The sequence below is a fragment of the Corvus hawaiiensis genome, chromosome 13 (assembly GCF_020740725.1).
Source record: "Corvus hawaiiensis isolate bCorHaw1 chromosome 13, bCorHaw1.pri.cur, whole genome shotgun sequence".
Taxonomy (NCBI): Eukaryota; Metazoa; Chordata; class Aves; order Passeriformes; family Corvidae; genus Corvus; species Corvus hawaiiensis.
Window position 1 is genome coordinate 20,192,727 of NC_063225.1, and position 16,863 is coordinate 20,209,589.

Consider the following 16,863-nt stretch of genomic DNA (forward strand, 5'->3'; position numbering starts at 1 on the left):
TGATTTCTACACAAAATACTTTATTAGTCAGCTAAAAACAGTGATGGGATCAGCAGCCAGAAAAGGAGGAGGGTGAGGGAGGAGTCAGAGTCCAGCACAACATGTGGTCCTGGCCCTTCTTCCCCTCAAATGCCTGTGGACAGCAGGAAAAAGCCCCATCACCAAGCTCAGCTTCTCCCTCCCACACTGGCAAGAAGCAACAGCAGCAAGTGTGAGCACAGGTACAGACTAGCTCCATTTTCCCTAGCACTAACCCGGGTCTGTGGCCAGGCCCTCCCTGAGCTCCTCTTGGCCCCTTAAATGCCCCTCAGGAGGTGGCAGTGGGTGATACTCACACAGCAGGGGCTGCACCTGGAGAATGGAGAGGGAAATGAGGAGTCAGAGGGCAGGGGGATATCTGGTTCTGCCCCATGGGCTCCTCTCCTGCCTTTTGGCACCCCTCAGTCCCCTTGCCACAAGGGAGCTCTCCCACAGCCCCCATCTCTGCACCAAAGCTACAGGGGCTGCCAGTCTCACCTTTGCCCCTGTGGGCAGATATCCGGCGGCTTCTTCTGACACTCAGAGGCACCTCAGGCTCAGGCAAGGCTGGAGCAGCGGTTGCTTTCCTCCTCCTGCAAGCACGTCCCTTCCTTGGCCTGTCAGCCTCCCCTTCCTTCTCTTCCTCCTTCTCCTCTGACTTCAGGGGGTTCACTGCAGCCCTGCGGTGCTTTTTCAAGGCACGTGGGGTGACCTGGGTGGGCATCAGAGCCGGAGCTTAGCAGCAGAAGGGTCCTTAGAGCACCAAGATGAGAAACTCCGTGTAGGATCATCACCATGAATTCATGAGCAGCCCGAGCAAGGCCCAGGGAACAGGACAGCCAGACAGAGCCACAAAGCTGCTCACCTTGGGGGTCGATGCCTCAGGGTCTGCCTTCAGCTGAGGGCTCTTCTTGCGGGGTGTCTTGCGGGGTCTCTGCCCTGCATGAGAGGATGTGCCCAGGTTAGGTGGGGTGAGGAGAGGATGGGGCAGAGCCTGCACCCCAAGGGACAGGCCATGGCACAGGGACCTTGCAGGGATACTGTCCTGGGTGATGTGAGGAACTGCAGGATGAAAAACCATCCAACAGTTGCACCCAGGCAGGTTGGGATGCTGGTAGGAAGCCTTGGGGACAAATGGGTTCTGTCCCCTGGTACCAACAACTGTCACAGGCCTGTCAGCACCCCAGAGAGAATGGCTCTTTGCTCTCTGAGTGCCTGTGCCCTCGTGCTGCACAGCAAGAAGAGGGTTTCCCTGTCTCCAGCCCTCCCCGAGCAAGAGTGGGTCCCACAGGAAGGGGAGAGGAGACTCACCTTTGGGAGCCATCGGGCCAGGCTCTCCCTGTAAGGAAGGGACAGAGCATTGACTGGGGTGCAGTCATTCTGCAGGCAGCAGCAGAATCCCTGCCCCTTCTCCATCCTGCAGCCACTGCAGTGATAGGGAAACAGCCACGTTTCCCTGGGAAGGCAGGGGAGTTGAGCTTGCTCTGCCGGCCCTGTGCCTTGAGGACTCTGCCATCATTTCCTGTACCTTCAAGGCCCCAAACACAGGGCACAGGAGGGAAGAACAGGGCTTCCAGACCACCCCAACCCCACCATTCCCTCCATCTGCTCCAGACTGCTCACCATCCGTTACCTGGCTGCCCACCACACAGGAGGTCCTTGTCACCTCCATGCCCAGCAGCTTGATGGAGAGGGAGACCCCCAGCCACACAGTGTAATGGGAGTCTCAGCAAGCAGAAAACAGGCCACACACAGGAGGAGTGGTTTGGGGACCTCCAGCTCCCAACAGCAGCCCCAGGCTCCTACCTGGAACCATATGGTCCTGCCACTGCGGTCACGCAGGGAGCTCATGCCAGGCACCAGGTAACACTGCAGCCAGTTCTTGAAGGCAGCATAGTTATCCGAGTGCTCAGGGTCCAAGAGCTGCTTCTCTGGGAGGGGAGACAGGGAAAGGCAGACAGAATCAGAGCAGAGGCCGTGATCACCATTTGGTTCGCCCCAAACCTTCTGATGCTGAGAAAGCAAAGCCCCAGCCTCCCTGCCAGCCCCATGCCCCAGCTGCCTGTCCTGTCCTCTCACCTGCCATGATGACCTCCATGGGTACCATGTGGCACAGCTCCAACAGATCTGGGTTCTCTTGCTTCAGCTTCACCTTCTTGCTCAGTGTCAGGGAAGGATCCTGCAGGGACGGAGAAGGGCAGAGAAGTCACCTGCCAGCTACCTCTGCCTCCTCAGGTTCTCTCCTCTCATCTTCTTCCCCATCTCTTGCCCTCCAGAGGATGAGCTGCCACACTCTCCACGCATGACAGCCCCGAGTTCACCACACAGTAGGCTTCCAACTCAGCTACACAGACATGAAAGAGGGCTAACACACACAAACACCAGCAGCAGGTCACGTAGTTTGTTTTCAGGCTTCTTTACAATAGCCGCCTCCTCTCCCCTGAGGCCACAAGATCAGCCTTGGGCTTTACTGCAGCCTTCCCCTTGGAGATTTTAAGCTTGCAAGGTGTTTGTTTCCCTCACCTCTTCCTCTTCACCCACCCAAAAAACACTTGCAGACTTCCTTAGGGCAGAGGACTGGCAAAGGTCATCATGAAGGGCCACAGGCAACCAAACCCCTGCTTATGGCATCTGTCTGGAAACCTGCTGCTTTCTGAGCCTGTGAAAGCACCTGGTATTCCCCACCTTCTTCCTCCTCTCCTGCTCCTGATCCTTCAGGGCCTCCAGCACAGTCCGAGCTTTTTCAAAGGGAGGGATCTTCAACCTGAGAGAGTTACACACAAGCCTGAAGCCTCGGTTCTGGCACTTCCTGTGTCTACCAGGTGAGGAGGCACAGCTGGCTTAGCCAAGGAGCTTTCAAGCTCCAGCAAACTCTTAGAGACTAAACCTCCATGGCAGGTGGTGCTCAATCCACCTTACCTGTAAAGGATCTCAGCACGCAGGTAATTCCCAATTCCATTGAAATATTTCTGGTTTAAGAGGACCTCACAGATGGGCTTGTCAAAAGCCCTGTCATCCAGGTTCTTCAGCACATTCCCCCTGCAAGAGAGCACGGGGCATGAAGAGTCACCTGGACATGTCCGTGCAGGAAAAGCAGCCAAAACCAAGCAGGGGGCATTCCTCAGGACGCTCACCTGAAAGCCTGGTACTCGGAGACGACGCAGGGCCCGCGTTCCGGCTGCCAGGCGTCCCCCAGGCGCCAAGACCCGAAGCGCCGGGGGTCGACGAAGCAGAGGGCGCGCGGGGGGCTCTCGCGGGTGAGGAAGCGGAGGTGGGCATGGCGGGGCAGCTCGGCGGCGGGGCACAGCCGGAACGACCCCGACATGCCGAAGCGAAACACGAGGTCCTGCGGGGGGGTGGCACCGGCGGGGTCCAGCGCGCTCAGCGTCAGCCGCAGCTCCTTGCCCCGGGCAATGGCCGAGATGCGGTAGGCCTCGCTGCGGAAGGGCACCTCCGGGCCGCGGCCCACCGCCGAGCGTTCCACGCCGCCCGTGAACACCAGCGCTCCGCACGCCCCGTTGATGAAGCGCCCGGCCAGGTGCAGCTCCGGGCACTCGGGCATGGCCGCGACTGCCCAGCGCAGCCCCAGCTCGCCGCCGCCTGCAGCCACGGCCCGCCCCCATTGGCTGCGCGGCAGGCGGTGCGCGCTCCCATTGGCTGCGCGGCGGGCGGTGCGCGCTCCCATTGGCTGCGCGGCGGGCGGTGCGCGCTCCCATTGGCTGCGCGGCGGGCGGTGCGCGCTCCCATTGGCTGCGCCGTGATACCGGAGGTGGTTGTCCTGCCGAGGCGGCCCCGCCGCGGGGAAACGTCGCACAACGCCGGCGTACAGCGGGAGACGGCTCAGCTTTGTCACCGGGACTTTATTGGAGCTGCCCCGAGGACCCCCGGAAACCCAGAGGGCAGGGAAACGTCCTCCTCCCCAGCCGAGAGCACCAGTGTGGGCCCCCAACTCACTGTCGCAACCTCCTGCCATGGCCCTTTTCTGGCTCCTCAAAGAAGGGTGTTCATCAGGGTCTGGGCCTGCTTCAGCTCTGCAGAGAGAGGACAGAGATGTGGGGGAGCTGCTGGTATTGCAGCATCCCTTTCAGCATCCCCTTCCCAGCATGCCTCCCACAGCATCTCCTCCTGCAGAATCCCCCACGGAGGTTCCTTCTGCCACCCCTCCTGGTGCCTCACCTGCCAGCAGCACCCGGAACTTGTTGGCCGAGAGCGTCACAGGGATAGCTGTCATCTTCTCACACTCTCTATCCCGCACGTTGAAGGTCAGGTGCACCACGGGCTCGTTGACCTCCTGCAGCTCGCTGGAGCTGAGGGTGTAATCCACCCGCCAGCGCACTGAGCCCAGCTGGCTCACTAGGGTGGGTAGTGGGATGGTGTCAGCACCCCTGCTCACTCCGGCAGGGTGATGCTGACCCCCACACCCCTATTAAGACACAACACCCCACTCACATCGCAGGCTGCAGGCCCTGAGCCTGTCCTGGAGGGTGCTCTGCTTCTCCTCATAGGAACGGCACAACCCACTGGCATGCTCTGCTTGTGAGGGGAGACAAGAGAAGAACCCCTCTGCTCACACCAGACCTGCAGCTGCCAAACCCCACTAAAGCACCTGAGGAGCCCCCAGGGATTGATGGCACAGAACGGAGGTGATGGAGGACAGCACAGCAGCCAGCCTGCCCTCCATCTGGATGTGAAGAAGGCAGGACTGGGAACTGTCACAAACATCCCACCAGGTCTGGCTCACGGTGCCACCCCAAGGGTTTCCCCTACCTTTGGGCAGCCCCAGCTGCTGCAGCTCACTTGACAGAGACTCACTGTCTACATTGTGCTTGGCTGCACTGGAGAGGATGAAGCCAAGGACAGCAATGGTTGCCTTCACATCCCCCGACTCTGCAGACGGGAGGGAGGGTGAGCACTGTCACCTTGGGAAGGCATCCCCAGGCAGACCGCTAGCCATCCCTGGAGCATGGCTCCATCGGGGGATCCCGGTAAGGACAGCAGGGCTCACCTAACTTTGCATCTGAGGTCAGCTTCAGGATTTTGTCATACTGTGGGAAAGCAGAGCATCACAGTAAACACCAAGTAGCACATTCACTACCAGTGTTAACACTAACAATTCTTACCTAAATATTAATACTAATAACACTTACTATGCATATTATTATTACTAGTAGGGGCCGGTAGCATTCTTAACGCTGAGGCTTGCATGAAGAACACAAGATTAATTAAGGTTGCTGATTATGCCATTGTAGTGTTGAAACACTTGGCCTCCACTGCGGTAGCCCCACACTTACCTCGATGGCCTCCCCCAGCAGGTCCCGCAGCACCTGGGCGCAGATCAGCTTCAGCTTCACCGAGGACTGCGGGGCAGAAGGAGGGTGAGCAGGGGGCCCAGAGCAGGCGGGGGACGGGCAGGGGGACGCGGGGAGGCACGGGCACTTAACTATTTTGGCCAGGGTGCTGATCTCGGCCAGCACCCAGTCGGGGCAGTCCAAGTCCCCGCAGAAGCGGAACCGCTGCGGGAAAGAGGCGATCAGAGCCCGCCGCGGGTTCTGCGAGCCCTCCCCGCTCCCCGCCGCCGATCCCCCTCCCCACCATGTCGCCGCCGCTCCCCGCTCCGCGGTGCTACCCCAGAGTCCGCCTTTCCGACCCGGAACTACTCCAGGCGGGCTGCCGGCTACGCCCCTCTCCGCCCCCTGCCCCGAGTGCCGACGGGGCGCTCCGGTAGGGGCTCTGCGGGGACCTTCGGCAAGGACCGGGGCGCCAGAGAGGGTCGGGGGAGCGGACGGCGGTCTCCGGACCGCGGGCGACGGCAGACCCTTCAAGCGCCCTAGGATCCGCCCGACTGGGCGCCTCGCCCTCCGATGGGCCGCGGCCTCACAGGTTCCAAGCGCCGCCACTGCTGGCCCGCCTTTCCCCGCGCTGTCCGGTCACAGCCGCCCTTCCAGTCCGGGCGCGGTCCCGCCAAGCTCAGACCGCTCAATCGCGGCCCGGCCCCTCAGCCCGGCCCCGCTCCCCCGTTCGCCTAAGGCGCCGCTCCCGCCGCCGCCGCCGCTTTGGGAGCCGGCGGAGCCGTGGCCCCGCTGCTGCAGCCTCGGCAGGTGCTGTTGGGGCCCGGGAAGGGCGGGCGGGAGTTCTCCCCCGGAAAAGGGGAGACGGCGGCGAGCGGGCGGGCTCGGCCCCCGGAGCGGCGGCGGCGGCGGGAGCGGGGCCTGAGGGGACAGCGGGGGGGCGCGGAGCCGCGCGTGGCGGGAACGGGCGGGCTGGGATTGGCTGGGCCGGCGCTGCCTCGGGCTGGGATTGGCTGGGCCGGCGCTGCCTCGGGCTGGGATTGGCGGGGCCGGCGCTGCCTCGGGCTGGGATTGGCTCTCAGATCCACAGGCAATATCCCAGCGCAACCGTGATTCCAGCTCCAATCCCACAGGCTCTAACCCGCCTCTACAGCTTCTTTCCCATTCTTACTCACAATCCCAGCCCCACAGTGATTTCAGCTTCAGCCCTGCCGTGCCTATTACAGACCCTGTCAATAGGCAATATCCCAGCTCACAACAATCCTACAGTGTCTATCCCCTCTGCAGTCCCCTTCCCAGCCCCAGTGATTTCAGCTCCAGACCCACAAGCTTTATTTCACTGCCACCTCTGCTCTTCCAGCTGCAGATCCGCGTCTCTCCAACACCACCAGGTGAAGCTGCTCCAGGTTCACTCTGCAGATCTTCCTTTTGGCTCCAGCTCTGCATGGCTTCAGCTCCAGCCCTACAGTCTCTAAGCCCCCCCCACAGTCAATATGCCAGCCCTACACTGATTTCAGCTCCAGCCCTGCAGTCGCTGTCTCAGATCCATAGGCAATATCCCAGCTCAACCGTGATTTCAGCTCCAATCCCACAGGCTCTAACCCGTCTCTACAGCTTCTTTTCCATTCTTACTCACAATCCCAGCCACACAGTGAATGTCACAGCATTACAGTGATTTCAGCCCTGCCGTGCCTATTACAGACCCTGTCAATATCCCAGCACCAGCGGCATTTCAGGCACAATCTTACAGTCCCCTGCTCAGCTCTACTGATTCTGTTCCCTTTTCAGCCACAATCCCAGCCCCACCAGCAATATCACAGCCCCACTCTGATGTCCCCACAACAATCCTACAGTCCTGTTTCAGTCCTACAGTGTCTATCCCCTTTGCAGTCCCCTTCCCAGCCCCAGTGATTTCAGCTCCAGACCCACAAGCTTTATTTCACTGCCACCTCTGCTCTTCCAGCTGCAGATCCACGTCTCTCCAACACCACCAGGTAAAGCTCCTCCAGGTTCACACAGCAGGATCCTCCCTTTGACTCCAGCTCTAGAGTCCACATTCCAACCCCAGCCCGGCAATCTTTATTCCAGTTCCAGCCCTTTGGTTTGTGTCCCATCCTATGGTCACTTCCCAGATATCCAGCCTGTGTCCCCTTGGAACAGTGATTCCAGCTCCAGCACTGCCATCCCTTTCCAGCCCCAATGCTTACAGCTTCAATCCCACAAGCTTTATTTCACTGCCAGCTCTCCTGTTTCGCTTCTGGCTCCACATCTTCCCTGCAGCGGCACTTAAAGCAGCTCCTGGTTCTCAGGGCAGGATCTGCGTTTTGGCTCTAGCTCTGTGTGGTTTCAGCTCAGCTCTTGAACCCATATTCCTGCCCCAGCCTAACAATCCTTACTCCAGCTACAGTTCCACACTCCCTATCCCAGCCCCACAGGGGTTTCACCCCCTGCCCTACCATATTTCAGTGTCCTCCTGCTCTGCTGCCTCAGCTCCAGCTCCTCAGCTTCCCACTGCCTTCAGCTATGAGCTGCTCCTGCTTCTCACTGCAGCCCGGGGCTGTTGATAAGGTCACAAATCAGTTACTCTTAGCACTACTTCAACGTCTCTAGGAACTCTCCCACCCACCCCAATGGGATCCCAACTTTGGGGACACATGAGGCCTGAACCCCAACACGTACCTTCCCCCCTCCCTGGCGCCTCACCCCAGCACTTGCCCAAGGGCCCCTTCACCTCCCCTGGGCAGCACCAGGGGCTGGGAAGGGCCACTGGGCCCCTGGTTCCCCATCCCGGGCCCTGGAGCCCCTAGAGCCCCCAAACCCCTTCACCCTCAGCCTCTGCTTGGTACCACCGGGCAGGGCCTGGCAAATGCCCAGGCATCTCCTGCAGCCCCTGAGCTGCAGCTCCCTCCCCTTCTCCCACGGGCCTTATCCAGCTCCGGCCCCAGCACTTCCACTGCTCCGCATTGGTTTGAGCCTGACTCTAGTCCCAAGGTCCTTGTTCCACACCCGGGGGCTTTACAACTGCTGTTTCAGCCCCAGCCCCACAACCTTTACTGAATTAACATCACAAATCTACTAAAAAAGCAAATTAAAACCCTATAACAACACAAGTAGAAAAACAAAGTAATGCAATAAATAACAAAATCATTAATCATTTCAAATAAAAACAGAATAAAACAGTAAAAAGTAGAGTAAAAAAATTTTATTCCCGACATTTGTAATGTTACTTCAAACCCAAAAACCACGGAAGGGCTTCTCCCCGGCCACCAGTAGCAGCAGCCGGTTCCCCCTGCGCCGCTCCAGGCCCCGCACCAGCCTCCGGCTGCCCGAGCTCCGCAGGACGCAGCAGAAAGAACTGGGCACGGCCGGCACCGCTGCCCCCAGACCCCGGCCCAGGCGGACACGCCCGTCCGTGCTCACCGGCTCTCCCCGGACCGGCAGCCGCACGGGTCCCGTCCTGGCGCAGCCCCGCTCGCCACTCGCAGCCGCACCGCCGAACTGACGCCCGCCCCCTCCTGTGTACGCTATTTATGCCCCAGGCCGGGCCAGCCCAGCCAATCCCAGCCCGAGGCAGCGCCGGCCCAGCCAATCCCAGCCCGCCCGTTCCCGCCACGCGCGGCTCCGCGCCCCCCCGCTGTCCCCTCAGGCCCCGCTCCCGCCGCCGCCGCCGCTCCGGGGGCCGAGCCCGCCCGCTCGCCGCCGTCTCCCCTTTTCCGGGGGAGAACTCCCGCCCGCCCTTCCCGGGCCCCAACAGCACCTGCCGAGGCTGCAGCAGCGGGGCCACGGCTCCGCCGGCTCCCAAAGCGGCGGCGGGAGCGGCGCCTCAGGCGAACGGGGGAGCGGGGCCGGGCCGCGATTTAGCGGTCTGAGCTTGGCGGGACCGCGCCCGGACTGGAAGGGCGGCTGTGACCGGACAGCGCGGGGAAAGGCGGGCCGGCATTGGCGGCGCAGTCTCAGCCCCACAGGCGCAGGGAGTGTGGAGTTCAGAGCTGGGGCTGAAGCTTCACGGACCTCGACCTGAAATAAAGATCTTGTTCTGATGCCTGAGCAGCTTCACCGAGCCGCAGTGGGAAGAGGCAGAACTGGAATGAAGTAAAGCTTTATGAGACTGGAACTGGAAGCACTGTAGAACTGGGATAGCGACTATAAGGTTGGGATCTGATAGAGGTGTTTATAAAAGCTGGGGGGACACGATGCTGAGCTGGGGCTGAAATAAAACCCCTCGGGGCTTGCCTGAAATACAGACCTCGGGGCTGGAGGTGAAATAAAAGTTGCGGCTGTGGAGAGGCAAAATAAAGACCCTGGGGCTGAGGATCTGCAATAAAGACTCCGGAGTGCTGAACGTCCACCGCAGGAGCTGCAATCAGTGCTGCAGGACTGGAGCTGAGATAAAGCCTGTGGGGTAGGGTCGGGGCTAGAACAAACACTCCAGGATCTGAAATAAAAGGCACTGTGCTGGAACGGAAAGCACTCTGGGGCTGGAAATGTGACTGTGGGGCTGGCCTGCACATTCTCGCTTTTTTAACTCCCTAGCACTAGGGTCTTGTTATCCATCCCGGAGCTGGAGAGGACCAAGGCCAGCTCCCTGGCACCAGTTAGACCAGCACAACACGGCTGTGGTGGTACTGGGAGCCCAGGGCAAAAGTTGCCCACCCAGGCAGAAGGGCTCAACACCACCCCCCCCAGCAGCAAACACAGATCCTTCCCACCTGGGTTTGACGGTCTATAAACAGTTTATTTAAGATACAAAATTATTCCTTTACACACCTGAGTCTGCATTCTGCTCAGGGAGCACCTGGCAGCTGCTGCTACATGATGTGGGAAAGCTTCTCAGCATCTCCTTCCCCCTTACAGCCCCTCTCCAAGCTCCCCCCAGCTGCTGCTTGTCTCCTCAGGCAGAAGTGCTTTGCCACTGCATGTGACCATCCTCAGGGTCCTGCAGGCAAGAGGGAAGAAGTCACTGTAAACACCTCTAGCAAAGGCAGGAATGAGGGTCCCTTTCCTCCAGCTCCCCACAGTTTTCTCCAACCGCAGAGATCAGCACTAGGTAACAGAAGAACCCGTGACCTGCAGCAACATCAGCTCCCAGGCACAGAAAATAACCCGAGGGATGCAAAGGCCACTCACCTCTGTCCAGAACCCCTGGTTATCCATTTCCAGGGTCTGGATCCCTGCTTCAGGGTCTCTTCTGTCCCAAAGGGCTCTTCCATTCTGCCAGCCCAGCCTCTTGGTCCCCAGGCACTGGGGAGGAAAGCACAGGGACTGTAGCCCTGCCTGGCCCCACAGGGTCCCTCAGCCCACCCCACACAAGGGGTCAGGGCTGCTTGTCCACGCCAGCAGACAATTCACCCTTACCACGAGCACGATGGGCGCAGTGATGATGCAGAGGCCACCTATGACCATGATGGCCACTCCATAGGCTGGGAAGCCCGGCTGGGGCGAGGGAGGCTCCAGGGTGTCCTCTGGAGCAGAGCACAGAGCTTAGAGCCTGGAGCAACCAGGGGCTCTGCCCCACAGGGTGCCAGCCACCCACTCTGCTCCAGGACAAATATATAGGAGACAAAAACATCTGTTCTCTTCATGCCCTATTCTCCCATCCTACACCAGCCTGCAGCAGCAGGTCTCCAACCCCGATCCCTCAGGTTATGCAGAGGGAAAGGGCACATCTCTTACTCAGATTTTACTTTCTGGTCACCTCACCAGCCAAGACATCTCACCCTCTCTTGACACAAAGGATCAGGATGTGGTCAGCTGTGGATCTACTCTGCTCACAGTGCTTGCATGGGGCCTGTGGAGCTCATATACCCATGTCCCAGAGGGGAGCTTACCTCCCACAGAAAGAGAGTATGGATCCACATGGATGTCAGAGTCAGCCAAAGCCTGGTTTGGCCCAACCGAGTGCACAAGTGTCTTCAAAACTTCCATGCTGGTTGGAGCAGGGTGATGGAATATCATGTTCCCATGGCAGATCAAGGAGCCAGGCCTGCAGAAAGGGTTGGAAAGAGCTCCAGCAGCTGCCAGTCCCCCCATGACCCCACAGTGGGGTGGGCACACCCAGCCTCCCAGAGGGTTCTGCTCAATTGGAAGAGAGCCCTGCACTCTGGGACCCTGGAGGTCCAGCAAGTCACCACTGATACAATGGACTAATGCTTGACCTCAGCTTCCTCCACAAATCCTTCTGTAGCCAAAAATCTGCACCTGTCAGCCATGACCTGTTGGCTGACGTCTGAGGGGAGACCTCCGTGCCCCTGTACACCCCTGCCCCAGCAGACCCCCCGCTCCCACTCACATGAATTCTTTTATCAACGCTTTCAAGAAGGTTGGGTAATCCCTCAGGGCTCTCGCCACCTGGAAGAAAGGTTGTGCTCAGCTCCCCACCAGCTTTTGGGGGTGCTTGGACACCCCAAAGCAGCCCCTCTTCCTCCCACAGCTCTTCTTCTCACCCCGCTGGGAGGACCTTAATCCCCTCTTCCCACCAGCCCTGTTCCTACCGCATCCTCAAGGTCCCTGGAGAGATTCTCGTGCTCTACAGAGAGCGGATCCTGAAGCTTCTGACTGAACTGTCTGTTGGTGACGAGGAAGGAGAGGGGGTACACGTGCAGACCAAGCTTGGACCCTAAAGGAACAAGAAACAGTGCTGGGTGTGCAGATTTGGCAGCAACCCTGACCACACCACGCACAGGGACTGTCCTTACCCTCCACCGAGAGGGACGTCAGGTCCAGGGGGAGGGCTGACAGTGTAGTCAGGGCTTCCAGAACCTCTGTAACATCAGCATGGACAACCGTGTCTAGGTAGAGGTCTCCAGTGATCTGCATGTTCCCATCGAGGTTCCTGAGGGGAGAGAAGAGCCCTGAGCAAGGCAGGAGGGCTGGGACCCGGCTCAAGCACCTTTACTGGTGTTTTTGCCTGAGAGCCCACAGAAGGTGCTCAGTTAGTTTGTTCCAGCTGCACATCCCCTGCCAGCTTTTCCCATCCTCTCCATCCTTGCAGCACTGCTAATGAGCTGCAGAGAGCACAAGAGATGGTGAAGGTAATTAAATTAAGAGTTGGCAGAGGAGTAGCTGCATCCCATACCTGAGCTGGGAGATGGTGAAGTTCCTCACGTGGTAGAGGGGACTGATAGATGAAGTTACCTGGGTAGAGAGAAGACAACAGTTCACACCTTCCCCTGTTTAGCACAGGTTATCCCACCACCCAGGCAGCCTGTGCCCACTCCCCCAGCATCACCCTTCAGAAGAGCCCCCAAGGCTTGGCATACCTCACTGACCAGCCTCTCCAGAGGATCCATCCTGCTCATCCCAAGCTGGGAGCCAGCAAAGGAGATGGACAGCTTCTCCGGGTCCAGGTTGTCCAGGCTGAAGCCTAAGGAGTTTGGAAGAGTTATGCTCACACCTGTTCCTCCACCTTCCTTGGGAGATATTGTTCAGCCTTGAGCTCATCCACAGCCACACACCAAAAGCAGAAACCAGGAGGGCAGCTGAGTGAGGAGGAATTCCTTTGGATGTGGGAAGGGATCGGGATGTACCATTTCCCAGCACAGGAGAGCTGGGGCAAAGAGGGGAAGGCAGGGTGTTAAGCAGAAGCACTGGCCCACACAGGTCCCACTGCTTCAGATGTGCCCTCCACCACCCTTAACATCCTTAAAATGGCTTTACACAGGTCAGCAGAAGGGATGTTAAGAGAAGGAAAAGCCTGGAATCCAAACTGCAAGGTTTTGGCTTTGATAGAGGCACAAGGAGGGCACTTGGCAGCAGCAGCCCTGCTGTGGGAAGGCCTTCAGGACTTACCACCGGACTGGACAGACTGGGGCTCCAGCTGCCAGCTGAAGATGCTCCTTCCCTTGCTTGCCTCTGTGACTACTGTCCGGATGAGGTGGGAGTTGGTGGGAGCAGGAGCATCCCCCCGGAATAGAGCCTCCCCTCGCACCACCACTGAGCCATTCCTGGGAGGGAGAGGAGACAGTGGGCAGCACACCTGCTTTTTCTTTCCCAGGTACATTTATCCACAAATTTAGACAGGGATCCCTCGGGATGATGATGCCAGGGAAGGAGCACTGCCCCTCACAATGACCTGCCTGGAGCGTTTTCCTGGGCAAACCCTTCCCTCCAAGCTAAACCACCCCTCCCCATCGGCTGCACACTCACATGAACTCAAGGACATTTGCCTGCAGGAAGGTCTCGTAGCTGGACAGCATCTGGTTTAGCTGGAAGGAAGGAAGAAGCACCTGGTAACTGAGAAGGTTTTCCAAGTCAACTCAGTCTGCACAGGAGAGGGCATGCTGGTACCCCAGGGAGTGAGTATATATTCCCTCTGGGAATGCCCATGGATGAGCTGGGATACCTAAAGCAGCCACCCATACTCCCGGGACGGAATACCCCAGCAACAACACGGTGTGCCATGGCCCTGTTGGCTGCCTGAGGTGAGGGGAGTCCAGTCCCACCTCAAACCAAGTGCCAGTGGAGCAGTGCCAGGGATTTATCCACCTCCACCATGCTCAGGTGGGCAATAAACCAACCAAGGGCTGATGCAGCACACAGGCTTCTCACCCCAGCAGGGCCTGGCACCACCCTGCACCCCAAAGTGCCAGCATCTGCCCCAACCACCTCCAGCACCCACCATCAGTCTCACGTCTCCCTCCAGTTTCCGGTAGCCATCCGAATTCCTGCTGCCCAGAGCCGGGGTGTAAGCGATGCCCAGCAGCCGGAACTGCAAGGGCAGCACATGCACAGGCTGTGTGGGAAAGGGGAGGCTGGAGGGGTGGGATGCAGGGGGTTTCGTCCCTGTGCAGCCAGGTTTGCCCTTCACCACCAGCTCAGCTGGGCTGAAGGCCTCTCTGATGGTGGCAGGGAGATGCTCCATGGCTGTGGAGGAGTGCTGGGAAGTGATGGAGCCACTGGACACGATGTGGGCATCGAGGGTCACTCCTGTGGGCACAGCCAGGGTCTGGGAGCTGAGCAGGGAGCTGGCTGCATGCCCAGCTCCAGAAGTCGGCAGGAAGGATGGAGATGTCCCGCTGGTGGTGGCAGTGTGGTGCCCAGGCTCAGAGCCAAGCTCCAGAGCCGGGTTTGTGGAGCAGGGGGGAGGCACAGAGGCTGGGCTGGCAGGGGTGGGCCCTGGAGGTCCTCCTGGAGAGGGAGTGGGAGTGGGTCCCAGTGATGCTGTCCTGGGCTTGCTGTGCCTGGATTCTTCCATCACAAACACCTGCCCAAGCTCTGGGATGACACCAGTGGCTGTGGAGCTCATCCCTGTCGCGGCGGGACCCGCAGGGCTGGGAGGCCCGGTCTGAGCTGGGGTGGCTTCGGTGGACATCGGCTGTGCCGGGGGAGAAGGCAGGTCACTCTGCATCCCCGAGGTGACAGCAGAACCCCCAGACTCCGCTGGGGGAAGGAAGGAAGCCAGCACGTGCTGATCGTGGACACCAGGAGCCGTGGCACTGGTAGGAAGTGATGCCAGGACTGCATCCAGGAGTCCAGACCCGTTTCCTGGAACCTGGGCCAACGCAGCGTCCACCAACAGGGCCGCTTTCCCAGGCAGGACGGTGCCGGCAGTGCCCCAGAGCTCCTCAGGTGTCAGGGCAGGGGGCACCCACACTGTGCCAGGGTCGGCCGAGCTGAGTGTCCCTTGCGTTGGCAGAGCAGAGGCCACCACCTGCTCTGCTGTGCTGGGGCTCCAGGAGTGAGCATCCATCAGTGTCCGTGCTGGGACATCGGGTGGGACCTGAGCCCCCCCAGCAGCCCCTTGGAGCGGCACCAGCTGGTTGGGTGCCACCTGCACCTCTGCAGAGGGGCCAGGGGCAGCTGTGGGGAAGGAAGGAGGGTGCAGCCATACCTGGGAGGTGGCAGAGACCCCAGCAGCTGGCTCATTCCAAGTTCTGGAGGTGCCCTCAGACTCCCTCTGCGGGCTCTGGGGCTCTGCTGTGCCCGCTGGCTGCCCCAGGCCACCAGCTGAAGTCACTGCTGACGTCTGCGTGGTGTCACGAGAGCCTGGTCCTGCTCCACGGAGGCCTCCCAGAGCAAGGGGATGCCAGGAGCCAGGACTGGGGACACCGTCAGTCTGGAAGAGCTGAGTTGAGGTAGCAGGCACCCTTTTGCCAAGCCACTGTGTGGGGGACAGCATCACAGCCGCTGCTGTGCCCAACCTGAGCCCTTCCCTGTCCCTAGAGCCAGGCTGCTGCTGCAGGGAGGTCCGAGATGTCTGTGTGGCCGCAGTCCGTGTCCCCAGGCTCCATCCCCCAGCACCTGTCCCATGGGTCACATCTCCTTGGACCCCTGGGAAGCAACCTGAGGTGAGGAGGTCCCCACATGCTGTCACCAGACTGTCACCCATCCCTTGCTGGGGGGCTGATGAGCCCAGGGGACTCCAGGTGACAGCAGCCAGGGTGCCCAGGCCGTAGGGGACAGCAGTAGCACACACACACACGGCCAGCACCAGGAAGGCTCTGCACCACAGCCTGCTGGCAGGGACAGCCACACGGGCAGCAGGGCACAGAGCTGTGCCCACAGCCCCTTCCCTCTCACCACAGAGCATTGTTTCTGGCTGCAGGGCAGCAGTGTCCAGGGGGTCTGGTGGTCCAACCCCTCGGCTCATCTTGGGAGAGCTGAGCTGTGGAGAGGGACAGCAGGGGGTTTAGGGTGGGTCCCTCCAGCTCCCCACCACAGCACACCCCAGTGACTGGCCCATCTCCAGAGCTCCTTCTTAGAACACCTCCCTTCTCTCCAGCAGCCTCCTGGCTCAGGAAAGCCTGTGCCAAGCCTCAGCATCTCCTGGGAAGCTCCCAGAGCAGCACAGGGTTGTAACCAGCCCTGGGCTCAAGACATTATCTTATTCTCTGCCCCAAACACCCACCTTGTTCCCAGTAACCTCCCCAAGGAGGGCCAAGCTCACCAATCCAGCACCCCTTACCTGGCAGCACCCCAGGAGAAGAGAGCAGCAAGGCCTACCCAAGCCCTGGCTTTTATCTGGTTTCCGGGGGTGGGATGTGGCTCCATTCCAGCTGCTCCCAATTAACACAAACTCATTTGCACTCCCCCAGGGGAAGCTGGAGGGGTTTCAGCTTCCCTCTGCTCCTCATTGAGCCCTTGGCAGCAGGAGGGGGTGTGCCTGCTCCTCCAGGCAGGATGATCCCCAAACCCTGCTGATGCTCCCCAAACACCCTGTTTGTGAGGAGGGCGTCGTGGCAGCGCTGTTCACCTGCTGGGCTCCACTAACTGGGGCTGAAACGCGTGGAGTGGAGTACTTGGCCGTTGGGATCAGTCACATTCTGTGCCTGATGGAGGCTCTCAAGGAGGAGGGTGTCTCAGGGTTCCCCACTGGATCAGCCCAGAGTGCATCCCTGAGCACTCCACACTCTCCTGCCCAGCTTCTGATGCTCAGACCAGTGCCCTCTTCCCAGGCTGTCATCCAGGGGTTTGTGGAGACTGGGATGTGCTCCTGCGATGGCACCCTGGACACCAGATCCAGCCTCTGATGATGGGACAGAGGGGCTGGGCACAGCACTTGTGCCTTGGTGCAGGGAGAGGCAGGCAAGTGCATCGGGTGGGGGATTTGGGGACCCTC

General features: G+C 59.9%; 3 protein-coding genes across 12 annotated transcripts; all 3 read right to left on the minus strand.

The window, feature by feature from the left end:
- Positions 1-3,991, minus strand: NEIL1 (nei like DNA glycosylase 1). 7 transcript variants are annotated; one of them, XR_007206579.1, is made up of 9 exons: positions 3,153-3,991; positions 2,938-3,057; positions 2,704-2,782; positions 2,098-2,197; positions 1,825-1,949; positions 1,330-1,357; positions 884-957; positions 255-730; positions 1-133 (listed from the first exon to the last, which is right to left on the minus strand). XR_007206579.1 is itself a non-coding variant. In XM_048317841.1 (9 exons), the coding sequence occupies exons 1-9, from the start codon at positions 3,989-3,991 to the stop codon at positions 126-128; spliced, it is 1,587 nt and encodes a 528-aa protein (XP_048173798.1). In that variant the 3' UTR covers positions 1-125. The 7 variants fall into 7 exon arrangements, 6 of the variants coding, with proteins under 6 accessions (XP_048173798.1, XP_048173797.1, XP_048173796.1 ...); XM_048317841.1 differs by having other exon boundaries at positions 517-730; XM_048317840.1 differs by having other exon boundaries at positions 1-351; positions 517-730.
- Positions 3,859-5,879, minus strand: COMMD4 (COMM domain containing 4). 2 transcript variants are annotated; one of them, XM_048317846.1, is made up of 8 exons: positions 5,611-5,879; positions 5,460-5,531; positions 5,310-5,375; positions 5,024-5,063; positions 4,786-4,905; positions 4,468-4,551; positions 4,195-4,371; positions 3,859-4,049 (listed from the first exon to the last, which is right to left on the minus strand). In XM_048317846.1, the coding sequence occupies exons 1-8, from the start codon at positions 5,611-5,613 to the stop codon at positions 4,009-4,011; spliced, it is 603 nt and encodes a 200-aa protein (XP_048173803.1). In that variant the 5' UTR covers positions 5,614-5,879; the 3' UTR covers positions 3,859-4,008. The 2 variants fall into 2 exon arrangements, with proteins under 2 accessions (XP_048173803.1, XP_048173804.1); XM_048317847.1 differs by having other exon boundaries at positions 4,468-4,548; positions 5,611-5,876.
- Positions 5,880-10,063: 4,184 nt separating this feature from the next.
- On the minus strand, positions 10,064-16,857 carry LOC125332525 (mucin-1-like). Of its 3 annotated transcripts, none has more exons than XM_048317468.1 (13): positions 16,210-16,857; positions 13,924-15,909; positions 13,452-13,510; positions 13,095-13,249; positions 12,566-12,669; positions 12,382-12,440; positions 12,002-12,138; positions 11,798-11,922; positions 11,596-11,654; positions 11,135-11,289; positions 10,662-10,768; positions 10,434-10,547; positions 10,064-10,242 (listed from the first exon to the last, which is right to left on the minus strand). In XM_048317468.1, the coding sequence occupies exons 2-13, from the start codon at positions 15,892-15,894 to the stop codon at positions 10,198-10,200; spliced, it is 3,090 nt and encodes a 1,029-aa protein (XP_048173425.1). In that variant the 5' UTR covers positions 15,895-15,909; positions 16,210-16,857; the 3' UTR covers positions 10,064-10,197. The 3 variants fall into 3 exon arrangements, with proteins under 3 accessions (XP_048173425.1, XP_048173424.1, XP_048173426.1); XM_048317469.1 differs by having other exon boundaries at positions 10,151-10,242; positions 13,924-15,575; positions 15,825-16,857; XM_048317467.1 differs by having other exon boundaries at positions 13,924-16,857.
- Positions 16,858-16,863: the final 6 nt, after the last annotated feature.